The sequence below is a fragment of the Stenella coeruleoalba genome, assembly GCF_951394435.1.
Source record: "Stenella coeruleoalba genome assembly, chromosome: X".
NCBI classification, from domain to species: Eukaryota; Metazoa; Chordata; class Mammalia; order Artiodactyla; family Delphinidae; genus Stenella; species Stenella coeruleoalba.
Window position 1 is genome coordinate 26,736,238 of NC_137152.1, and position 15,692 is coordinate 26,751,929.

The following is a 15,692-nucleotide window of genomic DNA, read 5'->3' on the forward strand; positions in this document are numbered from 1 at the left end:
TCTGACTGCCACTTGCCATCATAAAAGTGGATGGATCTCTTATATCTTAAGGCTATAAGCTTCTTTATAGCTAAAATATGTAAGAACATGATCATGGCCTGGAGACAGAGATGGGATTTAGTAAAACAGCATTGGGTTGTGTTAAATTACTAAGAATGTTGGGAAGGGAATTTGGTACACATGTAAAGCATATCCTTGGTAATTAAGAGCCATGAAGTTAAGGTCTTCTGGGTTCTACCACAGAAAGAAAGTTAAAATTACATATTGCAGCCTTCACTTTACTTACATTTTTATTATAAGTATATTCCATATGGAATATGGAAGAATTTTCTATATTTCCTTGCTATATAAATCACATGATCCATTTCATACTGAATTATTAATTACAACTAAATACAAAAAATGCAATAATATAATTTTCTCTAGTTTTCTTTGGCACTTATTAAAGAAATAATTTAATTTCAAGTGGCTCCCATGGTATTATAGTCTCTAATAACAATCTAGTATTGTTGGCACAAAAGTTTTGGATTTCTGAGTTAATTCTAGATAATACAACACATTTTTTAGCAAAGTCTTCATTTATGGTAGAGAAGTGGCTCCAAGAAGATGTTAAGACACTTTAGCTAACTAAGTATTACATGTAAAATCAGTTTTTACTAACATAGTATATATACGCAACTATATACGCATATGCATACTCAACCAATCTATAGCCCTCAAAATAAAAATAATATTCAAGGGAAATCATTACATGTGCAAGACATTTCAGTGTCAGCGTGTTTCCTTCATTAATGTGAAGAATAAATTCTCCCCTTTCTGGAGAATCAAATCCCAGCTGCCATGTCACTTCACATTCCAATAGGGAGTATGGCTCAACAGTGCCTACAGAGAATTTAGAGAGAACAAGAAATTTACCACATTTTAACTATATTTATTTTTTAATATCCAAAATAAGAGATGGCATAAACATGTAATGACATTTTATAACAAATTATTTAAATTAAACAAAATACAGGGAATACCTTATGCTCCAACTTTAATAGGCAGATCAAAATATCTGACAAAAAGTATGCCAATATATAGCAAAAAAAATTTAAATTTATCAATGAAGCAACACTCTAGGATTAGAGATAACTTTACATCTAGACAGTAGAAAATCATCTGCGATCCCTGATCAAATGTCCCCTCCACATTTCTCAACACTCTGAAACACACCGGACACTCATTCAGTTTCTGGAGGAAGGAATTATCATTACCAGAGGCTTTTTTTTGTTTGTTTTAATGTTCAAATCCCTAGAGATATAACTTCTGATGTAGGTATTAGCAATTAGCACATTTCTATAATTCAAATGTATTTAGAACCCAGGAGGGTATAAGGCACATTTACTGTGAGCTGCTTTACCTGTTTAAATTCATCATCTCCTTTGGTCTAAGAAAATAATACTTGATGGAAAGAATGACTTAGAAGCTCTTCCCTCAGGAAGAGGGGATCATCTGAGATTCAAAGGCACAGGATACTGAACAGAGACATGCGTGACCATCACAACAAACTTTGCCTTGAGTCAGGCTGACTCACATGCAACAGTAGTTTTCTCAACCTTGAAAAAGGTATAGTGCCTACCTCCTAGTTTTGCAGTGGCCACGTAGGGAGATAACAACACACATAAAGGGATTAACATAGTGTGTAATGCCCAGAAAGCACCCAGTGTCAGATATTATTATTAATACTCTTGAATGCCAATACTATAGTTGGCACAATAATTTATAAAAAGAGGAGAAACTACTCGTGGAAGAGCTAACAGTCTAGTTGGGATCCATCAGAATTATATTTGTCTATAAGTAACAATAAGTCCTGTTACAGTAGGTTAGGTAGATACGAGTTTATTTATCTTATGCAATCAGAAGTCCATGGGCAGGTATTCCAGGGCTGCCTTAACAGGTTGACAATGCCTTGAAGGAGCAATGCTCCTAGCTTCCCACACTGCCATTCCTTATCACGTGGCCTTCCTCTGTGTGGAAAGGTATCAAAGCACAGTCGTTAAAAAGAGCACAAATTCTCCGGTCAGACTCCCTGGTTCAAATTTCAGCTCTGACACTTACTAGCTGAGACTTTGGACGATTTACTAAACCTATGTAACACAGATTCCTCATACATAAAGTGGGGATAACAACTGTTTCTTAGAGAATTGATAAAGGGAATAAATAAGCTAATATAAGCAGAAGTACTTCAAACAGTACCTGGCATATAGAAGGGGGATGAAGCTAAAAGAAATTTCTGTCCATATCTCATTGGCAAGAAAGGCTGGGGAAAAGAGATACGTAAATAAGAACACTGCTTCCCCAAACAAAATGAGGGTCCCGTAAGGAAGGGGAATGGATATCAGATAATCTGGGCTTAGTAACATCTACCACAACAGGAGATGGACATAAACAAATAACTGTAGGTGATGTAACAAATACACAATGGGAGTGGAAAAGAGGTTGGGTGGGGAGTTCTAAATTAGCCCAAGAAAGTGGAGGAAACTTCATCATAAGGAGATGGCATTTGAGTTGTGACTGAAGAATGAGCAGGAACTCTGCAGGAGGACAAAGTCTGCGGGAAATGTAGAAGTCAAGTGATGGCACTAGAAGTGAGTGATGTGTAGAGAAGACTGTGATGGGAAGTAACTCTGACAAAGAAGAGTCAATGCTATTTATAAAGACACCTAAGCTTTCAGAGAAGAGTTGAGAGCAGCACAAGGATTATAGATCCATGTTGAGAGGGTTAGCTTGAGGTCAATAATTTCCCTTCAACCAGCATGGCTATATATTTTTCTCTAGGAATATTATGTATATCATGGGACAGGAGAAATAAGTTGGATGGCTGAATTGAGCATGGCTGGGATTGGCAGGGAAGGTACTACAAACGGCCAAGGAGTGACAGAATTGAGAAAGACAATGAGAGTGAACTGACTGAAGACAAGGCTGAGGACTGAGTGGACTCAAGAGTTCAGTATGGTTAAAGACAACAAGGATGAACACATAAGAAAACAAGCAGAAACATAAACAATATCTAATGAAAAAGTCATATGAGAAACCAATTCTACCTTAGAAAACATCAATCCACTCTTCCATTCTCCCCTTATAATATCCACTATCCAAATACAAATCCAAAATGTATCATGCCTCAGGAAAGAAGGACAATCACAACATAAAATTTAAATTATAACTCTTCACTTTAGTTTACAAAACAATAGAGAGGGATATGATTAAATGCATTATGTAGGATGTAAAACCAATTCTAGGGGCACAAAAATTTGCCACCCCAAAATGTGTCTCTTTGGCATGAGGATTAATGTAAGCTGATTATTATTATTATTTTTTTTTATTGCGGTACGCAGGCCTCTCACTGTTGTAGCCTCTCCCACTGCGGAGCAACAGGCTCCAGACGCGCAGGCTCAACGGCCATGGCTCACGGGACCAGCCGCTCCGCGGCATATGGGATCTTCCCGGACCGGGGCATGAACCCGTGTCCCCTGCATCGGCAGGCAGACTCTCAACAATTGCGCCACCAGGGAAGCCCTAAACTGATTATTTTTAAGAAATAGAAGAAGACTCAGGAAGTTTTTTCTTGTTACCTCTTCCTTAACTGCCTAAAAGAATTTAGATAAAGGGCTAGTTCCCAGAATAGAGCTATCACCAGAGATACATGCAAAGAATATGGGCTGGCTATGATAGGGGAGACTCAGCTGGGCCTAGAGATCAAGTCTACTCTGTGTACCATGATCCAGGAAACATCTGTTTACCAAACATTTGCTTTTCCATCTGCATGTGAATTCCCTTTCTCACCTTTGAAGCCCCAATCCACTACCCCCAACATCCTCTTTTGTCTTTAGCTGAAGACGACATTTAAGGTGAGGATTTGGCCACTCTGGCAAGTTATGGGGTTTTCCTGGGTCTGTCTCACGGATACATGTTATTAAACTTTTGTGTGATTTTCTCCTGTTAATCTGTCCCATGTCAGTTTAATGCTTATACCAACTAGAAGAACCTAAGGGTAGAAGAAAACTTCTTCTTTTCCAACACGATATACAAAAGGGATGTAAGAAAAATAACTCAATAAAAAGATTTATACAGGAGACCTTCAAGATGGTGGAGGAGTAAGACGTGGAGATCACCTTCCTCCCCACAAATACATCAGAAACACATCTACATGTGGAACAACTCCTATAGAACACCTACTGAACGCTGGAAAAAGACCTCAGACCTCCCAAAAGTTATATATATTTTTTTCCGTTTTCTCTTTTTGGGAGTATGTATACATACGCTTAGTTGTGCAATTTTGTCCGTATAGCTTTGCTTTCACCATTTGTCCTAGGGGGCTGTCTGTCTGTGTTTTGTTGTTTTTTTCTTACTATAGTTTTTAGAGCTTGTTATCATTGGTGGATTTTTTTATTGGTTTGGTTGCTCTCCTCTTTCTTCTTCCTTTAATGACTTTTTAATTTTCTTTTTTTTTTTTTTTTGTGGTACGCGGGCCTCTCACTGTTGTGGCCTCTCCTGTTGCAGAGGAACAGGCTCCAGACACGCAGGCTCAGCAGCCATGGCTCATGGGCCTAGCCACTCCGCGGCATGTGGGATCTTCCTGGACCGGGGCACGAACCCGTATCCCCTGCATCGGCAGGTGGACTCTCAACCACTGCGCCACCAGGGAAGCCCTGACTTTTTAATTTTTTAAAATATTTTCTTTTACTTTAATAACTTTATTTTATTTTATTCCTTCTTTCTTTCTTTCTTTCTTTCTCCTCCCTTTTCTTCTGAGCTGTGTGGCTGACAAGGTCTTGGTGTTCCGGCCGGGTGTCAGGCCTGTGCCTCTGAGGAGGGAGAGCCAAGTTCAGGACACTGGTTCATCAAAGACCTCCCAGCTCCACAAAATATCAAATGGCTAAAGCTCTCCCAGAGATCTCCATCTCAAGGCTAAGACCCAGCTCCACTCAACAAACAGCAAGCTACAGTGCTGGACACCCTATGGCAAACAACTAGCAAGACAGGAACAAAACCACACCCAATACCAGAGAAGCTGCTTAAAATCATAATAAGGTCAGAGACACCCCAAAACACACCACCAGATGTGGTCCTACCCACCACAAAGACAAGATCCAGTCTCATCCACCAGAACGTAGGCACCAGTCCCCTCCAGCAGTAAGCCTACACAACCTACTGACTCAACCTTAGCCACTGGGGGCAAACACCAAAAACAATGGGAACGAAGAACCTGCAGCCCGTGAAAAGGAGACGCCAAACACAGTAAGTTAAGCAAAATGAGGAGACAGAGAAACACACAGCAGATGAAGGAGCAAGGTAAAAACTCAACAGACTAAACAAATGAAGAGAAAATAGGCAGTCTACCTGAAAAAGAATTTACAGTAATGATAGTAAAGATGATCCACAATATTGGAAATAGAATGGAGAAAATACAAGAATCGTTTAACAAGGATCTACAAGAACTAAAGAGCAAATAACAATGATGAACAACATAATAAACAAAATTTAAAATTCTCTAGAAGGAATCAAGAGCAGAATAACTGAGACAGAACAGATAAGTGACCTGGAAGATAAAATAGTGGAAATAACTACTGCAGAGCAGAATAAAGAAAAAAGAATGAAAAGAACTGAGGACCGTCTCACAGACCTCTGGGACAACATTAAACGCACCAACATTCGAATTATAGGGGTTCCCAAAAAGAAGAGAAAAAGAAAGAGACTGAGAAAATATTTGAAGAGATTATAGTTGAAAACTTCCCTAATATGGGAAAAGAAATAGTTAATCAAGTCCAGGAAGCACAGAGAATCCCATACAGGGTAAATCCAAGGAGAAATACACCAAGACATATATTAATCAAACTGTCAAAAATTAAATACAAAGAAAACATATTAAAAGCAGCAAGGGAAAAACAACAAATAACACACAAGGGAATCCCCAGAAGGTTAACAGCTGATCTTTCAGAAGAAACTCTGCAAGCCAGAAGGGAGTGGCAGAACATATTTAAAGTGATGAAGGAGAAAAACCTACAACCAAGATTACTCTACCCAGCAAGGATCTCATTCAGATTTGATTGAGAAATTAAAACCCTTACAGGCAAACAAAAGCTAAGAGAATTCAGCACCACCAAACCAGCTTTACAACAAATGCTAAAGGAACTTCTCTAGGCAGGAAACACAAGAAAGGAAAAGACCTACAATAACAAACACAAAATAATTAAGAAAATGGTAATAGGAACAGACATATTGATAAATACCTTAAATGTAAATGTATTAAATGCTCCAACTAAAAGACACAGACTGGCAGAATGCATATAAAAACAAGACCCGTATATACGCTGTCCAAAAAAGACCCACTTCAGACCTAGGGACACATACAGACTGAAAGTGAGGGGATGGAAAAAGATACTCCATGCAAATGGAAATCAAAAGACAGCTGGAGTAGCAATTCTCATATTAGACAAAATGGACTTTAAAATAAAGACTATTACAAGAGACAAAGAAGGACACTACATAATGATCAAGGGATAAATCCAAGAAGATGATATACAATTGTAAATATTTATACACCCAACATAGGAGCACCTCAATAAAAAAGGCAAATGCTAACAGCCACAAAAGGGGAAACTGACAGTAACACAATCATAGCAGGGGACTTTAACACCCCACTTTCACCAAAGGACAGATCATCCAAAATGAAAATAAATAAGGAAACACAAGCTTTAAATGATACATTAAGCAAGATGGACTTAATTGATATTAATAGGACATTCCATTCAAAAACAACAGAATACAATTTCTTCTCAAATGCTCATGGAATATTCTCCAGGATAGATCATATATTGGGTCACAAATCAAGCCTTGGTAAATTTAAGAAAATTGAAATCATATCAAGTATCTTTTCCGACCACAACGCTATGAGACTAAGTATCAATTACAGGAAAAAATCTGTAACAAATACAAACACATGGAAGCTAAACAATACACTACTAAATAACCAAGAGATCACTGAAGAAATCAAAGAGGAAATCAAAAAATACCTAGAAACAAATGACAATGAAAACACAACAACCCAAAACCTATGGGATGCAGCAAAAGCAGTTCTAAGAGAGAAGTTAATAGCAATACAATTCTACCTCAAGAAACAAGAAACATCTCAAATAAACAACCTAACCTTACAGCTAAAGCAATTAGAGAAAGAAGAACAATAAAGCCCCAAAGTTAGCAGAAGGAAAGAAATCATAAAGATCAGATCAGAGAGAAATGAAGGAAACAATAGCGGAGATCAATAAAACTAAAAGCTGGTTCTTTGAGAAGATGAACAAAATTGATAAACCATTAGCCACACTCATCAGAAAAAAAGGGAAAAGACTCAAATCAATAGAACTAGAAAATAAAAAGAAATAACAACTGACACTGCAGAAATACAAATGGTCATGAGAGATTACTACAAGCAACTATATGCCAATAAAATGGACAACCTGGAAGAAATGGACACATTCTTAGAAGAACACAATCTTCCAAGACTGAACCAGGAAGAAAGAGAAAATATAAACAGACCAATCACAAGAACTGAAACTGAGACTGTGATTAAAAATCTTCTAGCAAACAAAAGCCCAGGAGCAGATGGCTTCACAGGCAAATTCTATCAAACATTTAGAGAAGACCTAATACCCATCCTTCTCAAACTCTTCCAAAATATACCAGAGGGTGGAACACTCCCAAACTCATTCTACAAGGCCACCATCACCCTGATACCAATACCAGAAAAAGATGTCACAAAGAAAGAAAACTACAGGCCAGTATCACTGATGAACATAGATGCAAAAATCCTCCACAAAATACGAGCAAACAGAATTCAACAGCACATTAAAAGGATCATACACCATGAACAAGTGGGCTTTATCCCAGGAATGCAAGGATTCTTCAATATACACAAATCAATCACTGTGATACACCATATTAACAAACTGAAGGAGAAAAAGCATATCATCATCTCAACAGATGCAGAGAAAGATTTGACAAAATTAACACCCATTTATGATAAAAACCCTGAAGAAAGTAGGCATACAGGGAACTTTCCTCAACATTATAAAGGGCATATATGACAAACCCACAGCCAACGTCGTCCTCAATGGTGAAAAACTGAAACCATTTCCTCTAAGATCAGGAACAAGACAAGGCTTCCCACTCTCACCACTAGTATTCAACATAGTTTTGGAAGTTTTAGCCACAGCAATCAAAGAAGAAAAGGAAATAAAAGGAATCCAAATTGGAAAAGAAGAAGTAAAGCTGTCACTGTTTGCAGATGACATGATCCTATACATAGAGAATCCTAAAGATGCTACCAGAAAACTACTAGAGCTAATCAATGAATTTGGTAAAGTAGCAGGATACAAAATTAATGCACAGAAATCTCTTGCATTCCTATACACTAGTGATGAAAAATCTGAAAGAGAAATTAGGGAAATATTCCAATTTACCATTGCAACAAAAAGAATAAAATATCTAGGAATAAACCTACCTAAGGAGACAAAAGACCTGTATGCAGAAAATTATAAGACACTGATCTAAGAAATTAAAGATGATAAAAAAAAGGTGGAAAGATACACCATGTTCTTGGATTGGAAGAATCAACTGTGTGAAAATGACTATACTACCCAAAGCAATCTACAGATTCAATGCAATCTCTATCAAACTACGTATGGCATTTTCCATAGAACTAGATCAAAATATTTCACAATTTGTTTGGAAATACAAAAGACCTCGAATAGCCAAAGCAATCTTGAGAAAGAAAAACGGAGCTGGAGGAATCAGGCTCCCTGACTTCAGACTATACTACAAAGCTACAGTAATCAAGACAGTATGGTACTGACACAAAAATAGAAAGATAGATCAATGGAACAGGATAGAAAGCTCAGAGATAAACCCATGCACATATGGTCACCTTATTTTTGATAAAGGAGGCAGGAATGGACAGTGGAGAAAAGACAGCCTCTTCAATAAGTGGTGCCAGGAAAACTGGACAGCTACATGTAATAGAATGAAATTAGAACATGCCCTAATGCCATACACAAAAATAAACTCAAAATGGATTAAAGACCTAAATTTAAGGCCAGACACCATCAAACTCTTAGAGGAAAACATAGGCAGGACACTCTATGACATATATCACAGCAAGATCCTTTTTGACCCACCTCCTAGAGAAATGGAAATAAAAATACAAATAAACAAATGGGACCTAATGAAAATTAAAAGCTTTTGCACAGCAAAGGAAACCATAAACAAGACAAAAAGACAACCCTCAGAATGGGAGAAAATATTTGCAAATGAATCAATAGACAAAGGATTCATCTCCAACATTTATAAGCAGCTCATGCAGCTCAATATCAAAAAACAAATAACCCAATCCAAAAATGGGCAGAAGACCTAAACAGACATTGCTCCAAAGAAGATATACAGATTGCCAGCAGACACATAAAAGGATGCTCAACATCACTAGTCATTAGAGAAATGCAAATCAAAACTACAATGAGGTATCACCTCACACCGGTCAGAATGGCCATCATCAAAGAATCTACAAACAATAAATGCTGGAGAGGGTGTGGAGAAAAGGGAACCCTCTTGCACTGTTGGTGGGAATGTAAATTGATACAGCCACTATGGAGAACAGTATGGAGGTTCCTTAAAAAACTAAAACTAGAACTACCATACGACCCAGCAATTCCACTACTGGGAATATACCCTGAGAAAACCATAATTCAGAAAGAGTCAGGGACCACAATGTTCACTGCAGCTCTATTGACAATAGCCAGGACATGGAAGCCACCTAAGTGTCCACTGACAGATGAATGGATAAAGAAGATGTGGTACATATATTTAATGGAATATTACTCAGTCTTAAAAAGAAATGAAATTGAGTTATTTGTATTGAGGTGGATGGACCTAGCGTTTGTCATACAGAGTGAAGCGAGTCCCAAAGAGAAAAACAAGTACCATAAGCTAACACATATATAAGGAATCTAAGAAAAATAAAATAAAAATGGTTCTGAAGAACCTAAGGGGAGGACAGAAATAAAGACGCAGACGTAGAGAATGGACTTGAGGGCTTGGGGAGGGGGAAGGGTAAGCTGGGACGAAGTGAGAGAGTAGCATTGACATATATATACACTACCAAATGTAAAATAGATAGCTAGTGGGAAGCAGCCACATAGCACAGGGAGATCAGCTCCATACTTTGTGACCACCTAGAGGGGTGGGATAGGGAGGGTGGGAGGGAGACGCAACAGGGAGGAGATGTGGGGATATATGTATATGTATAGCTGATTCACTTTGTTATAAAGCAGAAACTAACACACCATTGTAAAGCAATTATACTCCAATAAAGATGTTAAAAGAAAAAGATTTATACAAAGAGGCAAAAACAAAAGTGAGTAATTATTATATGAATATTCTGAGCAGCAGAAGGAAAATGACATTAGAGAAATCTAGGTATATAATATAAATTATGCATACTTTCCTCGATGCTATATCAAATAGATTCAAGTATTGTATCATTTGTGTTCTAAAAAAATTAAAAGTACTTAAAGGATGGGCTTCCCTGGTGGCGCAGTGGTTGAGAGTCCGCCTGCCAATGCAGGGGTCACGGGTTCATGCCCCGGTTCAGGGGGATCCCACGTGCCGCGGAGCAGCTGGGCCCGTGAGCCACGGCCACTGAGCCTGCGCATCCGGAGCCTGTGCTCCGCAGCGGGAGAGGCCACAACAGTGAGAGGCCCGCATACCGCAAAAAAAAAAAAAAAAATGTACTTAAAGGCTAATGGTATTCATACTAACACTATATTCGGAATTAAATGTCTTTGTGTTTTTTGCTTTGATTTTAAAAAATGTAAGAGGTGTTATGAGAAACCCAAAGAAAAGAAAAGTAAATACTAAAATCTCCCTGTAAAAATAGAGTACTAAAAACCATGAGAAGTTTATAACATTGTAATTACACTTTTGACAAATGAAGCATTTTCACGGCATTTCCATGGCAGCCACAAGGGGGAAGCCCAGCCACTCAACACTGGCTAGGATGCAGAAATACAAGGAAAAGTACCTGTGCACTGTGCTTTTCTGACACCCTTAGTGTCATATCACGTGCTTGATCAGAACCTATAGCTGGAATGCAGATAATGTAACTACAACTGATACCTCCTGTTCAAAAAAACTGGAGAAGGTTTATCTAGAATCTCTGAAATCTGCAGAAATATTTTCTTTTTCTTCTCTGATCATTTACTCCACTTCTTTCTAGTTTGGGGCGGGACCCAGTATTTTCAGTATTAATAACAACAACAACAAAAAAGAGCTTGGTCAAATGAATCTGCTAAATATTGATAGAAGTATACCTCAAATGCTTAATAAATTATAATCTGGGATTGTGCTAAATCTATCCAGATTAATAAAACGATTAAATATGGTTATATCAATGATCTCCAGCCATAATAAAGGGACAGTCCTCCACTTCCACTTGTTAAATTTGTCAACATCTCCACCTATATCTGCACTAAAATTAAGTGAACTTAAATTAATACTCGAGCTTGTTTATAACACTCCCTGGTACCAACACTGGTAGAGTTATATAGAAGTCACGATTTGGAAATGACTGATATTCACAGGAAAAGCACCTAAGGCAAGAATTCAATGAACCAGGACTCCTCTGTGACCTGAAGTATAGTCTACTTAGATCTCAAATGAAGACTATCTCTAAGTTAGAGATAAAGAGGGAGGGAGGGGGAGAGGAAGGGAAGGACATAGGGAAGGAAGGAGGGAAGGAATGTCCCATTGTCCCAAGACCATTTGTGATTTACTTCTACATTCTTATCACCATTATACAGTACACACTCCAGATATGATTAATGCCTGAATACATGAATAAATGAATGTCTAAATCAAACAACAGAATAAACTATTACCTTTAGCTGGACAAATGGAAAATGCCATCCCTTTTCCTGTATTTATCAGTTGCCATTCAAATTTGACAAAATAATTCTGATGATTATACAACCTAACCATCCCCCTAAAACATGTTTTCACCAAGAAGCCTTGTGGTCTCAGTACTAGCTCATTAGCAGATAGCTCAAGTTTTACTGGCAAGACAACTGCCATCACTAGGATGTGCCCACCAGGCATATTGTTGACTGACAGGTGAAAGACCTGTAACACAGCAAAGGCATCCAAATTTAACTAACACCTCTTAACTGAATGGTAGAATTCAGTTACATGTAAAATGTATATATTATTGATTGACATCAACAATTCTTAGTAAACAATATCAAAATAATTATGAAAGGTAATTAGACTACCATTGAAATATGAATCTACAAATCTACATATTGCTGCACATATAGTTTCTATGTTTGGGGACCAAACATAATATATACTACAATAATTGGGGTAAATATACAAAACGACATTTTGATTCTAGCAAACAGAAATTTGAAAATAAATCTTACTTCCAAAATTTTCCAATGGTGGGAGATTCAAATATCATTGAAACAGAAGTACTAGCTGTAGGTGGAATCACATATGAAAATTGGTTGGTCTTCCGAAGTTCTTGCAAATTGACATCTAACTGGATCAAAATATGAATAGGTAGCATATTAATAACATGTAATAGACGAGTATTTGTTGAGTTCACACAAACATCACCAAAGTTAAGGACAGAGAGCCCTGAAAAAATGAAGAGTTACTAAGCTTAATGTTGACAAACGTGTTCATTGACTTATTTAAGTTTTCATACTATATGCTGATCGATTAATTCGTTAAAAATAGTACTTAAAATAGTTACTATATATCAGAAATTATTAACAGAGCTTTTTATCTAAATGTCCATAATTTGAGGTGATTGGCCAAAATTCAATACATATTGTGATTATATGGAAAATTTCATGACAAAATTATTAGCACTAATTATAACTCAGTACATGAATTTGCATACTCCTACACCCTCTCCACTCCCATAAATGCATTTATGTTCACTTATCCAGAACTTACAGAAATTGGTAACTTCCCATGACTCACTGTTTAACTTTTAAGTTTTCCTCTTTAAATGCCAGAAGTTTTTATATCATAACAATCTTAATTATGTCTTATCCTTCTTTTTTAACAGCTTAATTTAATTTTAACTGGTATACAGCAAACTGTACATGTTTAAAGTACAGAATTTCATAAGCATTGACATATGTATACACCTAAATACAGGTGAAATACCTGAAACGATCACCACAATGAAGAGAGTGACCATCCATCACTCCAAAAAATATACTTGGCCCCTTTATAGTTTCTCCCTACCACAATCCTCTGTATTCCCCCTTTCCAGACAAACACTCATCTGCTTTATGTCATTATAAATCAGTTTGCATTTTCTAGACTTTAATATGAGTGGAATAATATAGCATGTATGGTTTTTCTCTGATTTCTTTCACTCAGCAAACTCTCTAGAGATCCATTTAAGATGTTTCATGTGTCAACAGTCCATTCCTTTATATTACTAAGTAGTAGTCTATTATAGGTGAATGTTTATGTATCACCTGTTAACACTTCGATTCTTCCCAGGTATGGCCTGTTAAAATTAAGGATGCTAAAACATTTGCGAACAAGTATTTGTTTGAAAATATGCCCTCATTTCTTTTGGATAAATATCTAGGAGTATAATGGATGGGTAATATGGTACATGTGTGTTTAAATGTTTAAGAAACTGCCAAACTGCTTTAAAGTGGTTGTATAACTTCATATTCCCACTAGCAGTGTACAAGAGTCCCAGTTTCCTCACATCTTCAGCAATAATTGAAATGGTAAGTTTTTCAGCCATTCTAATAGATTTATAGCAGTATCTCATTGTGGTGTTATTTTGTGTTTCCCTTACAATGAACAATGTTGTGCATCTTTCCATGTGCTTATTTGTCATTGTATCTTCTATAAGGAAGGAAGCACATGGCTTATGATCTATTTTGATTTAGTTTTGGCACATGATGTAACTAGCACTACTTTTTTTTTTTTTTTAATCACAGCCATACTAACACATGTGACGTGGTATCTCATTGTGGTTTTGATTTGCATTTCACTAATGACTAATGATATTGAGCATCTTTTCATGTGCTTACAGAGAATTTTTATGTCTTCTTGGGAGAAATGTCTATTCAAGTTTTGTGCATTTTTAATTGTGTTTCTTGTTGTTGAGTTGTAGGAGTTCTTTATACATCCTGGATATTAATCACTTATCAAATATACTATTTGCAAATATTTTTTCATATTACGAAGGTTGTCTTTTCACTCTATTGATTGTGTGCTTTGATGCACAAAAAAGTTTTTCATTTTGATGAAATCTGGTTTATTTTTTCCTTTGTTGCCTATGCTTTTGGTATCATATCCAAGAAATCATTGCCAAACCCAATGCCATGAAAAATTTCACCTGTTTTCTTCCAAGAGTTTTATAGTTTTAGCTCTTAAGTTTAGATCTTTGATCCATATTGAGTTAATTTTTGTACATGGTCACATTCGTTTTTTTTTGTTTTTTGTTTTTGTTTTTGTTTTTAACGTCTTTATTGGAGTATAATTGCATTACAATGGTGTGTTACTTTCTGCTTTATAACAAAGTGAATCAGTTATACATATACATATGTTCCCATATCTCTTCCCTCTTGCATCTCCCTCCCTCCCACCCTTCCTATCCCACCCCCTAGGTGGTCACAAACCACCTACCTGATCTCCCTGTGCTACGCGGCTGCTTCCCACTAGCTATCTATTTTACATTTAGTAGTGTATATATGTCCATGCCACTCTCTCACTCTGTCACAGCTTGCCCTTCCCCCTCCCCATATCCTCAAGTCCATTCTCTAGTAGGTCTGTAGCATTACTTATTGAAAAGACTATGCTTTCTGCACCTTTTTGAACCTCACTGCCTTTTACCTTTGTCAAAATTCATTTGTCCAATATATATAGGTCTATTTCTGAACCTTACTTATGTTTCATTGTTCTATATTTATGCCAATAACATACGGTTTGGTTTACTATAGCTTTATAATAAATCTTGAAATCAAGCAGTGTTTTATCTCCAACATGTTTTTCCTTTTTCAAAACTGTTTTGACTATTCTAATTACATTGCATTTCCACATGAATTTTAAAATGAGCCTGTCAATTTCTACAAAAGATCCTGATGGGATTTTGGTTGGAACTGTGGTGAATCTGTAGATTATATGGATCGTTTTTGCATATCTTCTATGTCTCTGCATAACTTTTTTTTTCTACATCTTTATTGGAGTATAATTGCTCTGCATAACCTTTTGAATAAATGGAATACAGGTACAATAACTGTTTTAGTGTCGTTGTCTGATAATTCTAACCTATGTATCAGTATTTATCAGATTTAACTGATTAATAATTCTCTTTATTATGGGTTGTATTTTCCTGCTTCTTATGTATTGTAATCTTTGTTTGGATGTCAATATAGTAAATTTTACCTCATTAGGTATGGGATATTTTTTCATATTCCTATAATATTCTTGAGCTCTGCTCTGGAAGGAAGTTACCTCAAAACAGACTGGTCCTTCCAGATCTTTCTTTTATGAATGTTACCCAGGTCCAGAGCCGTGCTCTAAATAGTAATAATTATTCTCCACTACTGAGGCAAGAACTT

General features: G+C 36.7%; 1 protein-coding gene across 1 annotated transcript in view; it reads right to left on the reverse strand.

Moving 5' to 3' along the window:
- Positions 1-15,692, reverse strand: part of CFAP47 (cilia and flagella associated protein 47) — a 281,902-nt gene that overhangs the window by 76,906 nt on the left and 189,304 nt on the right. The window contains 4 exon segments of the mRNA XM_079910450.1: positions 752-882; positions 11,970-12,200; positions 12,203-12,210; positions 12,510-12,726. Coding sequence (XP_079766576.1) covers positions 752-882; positions 11,970-12,200; positions 12,203-12,210; positions 12,510-12,726 — 587 coding nt within the window.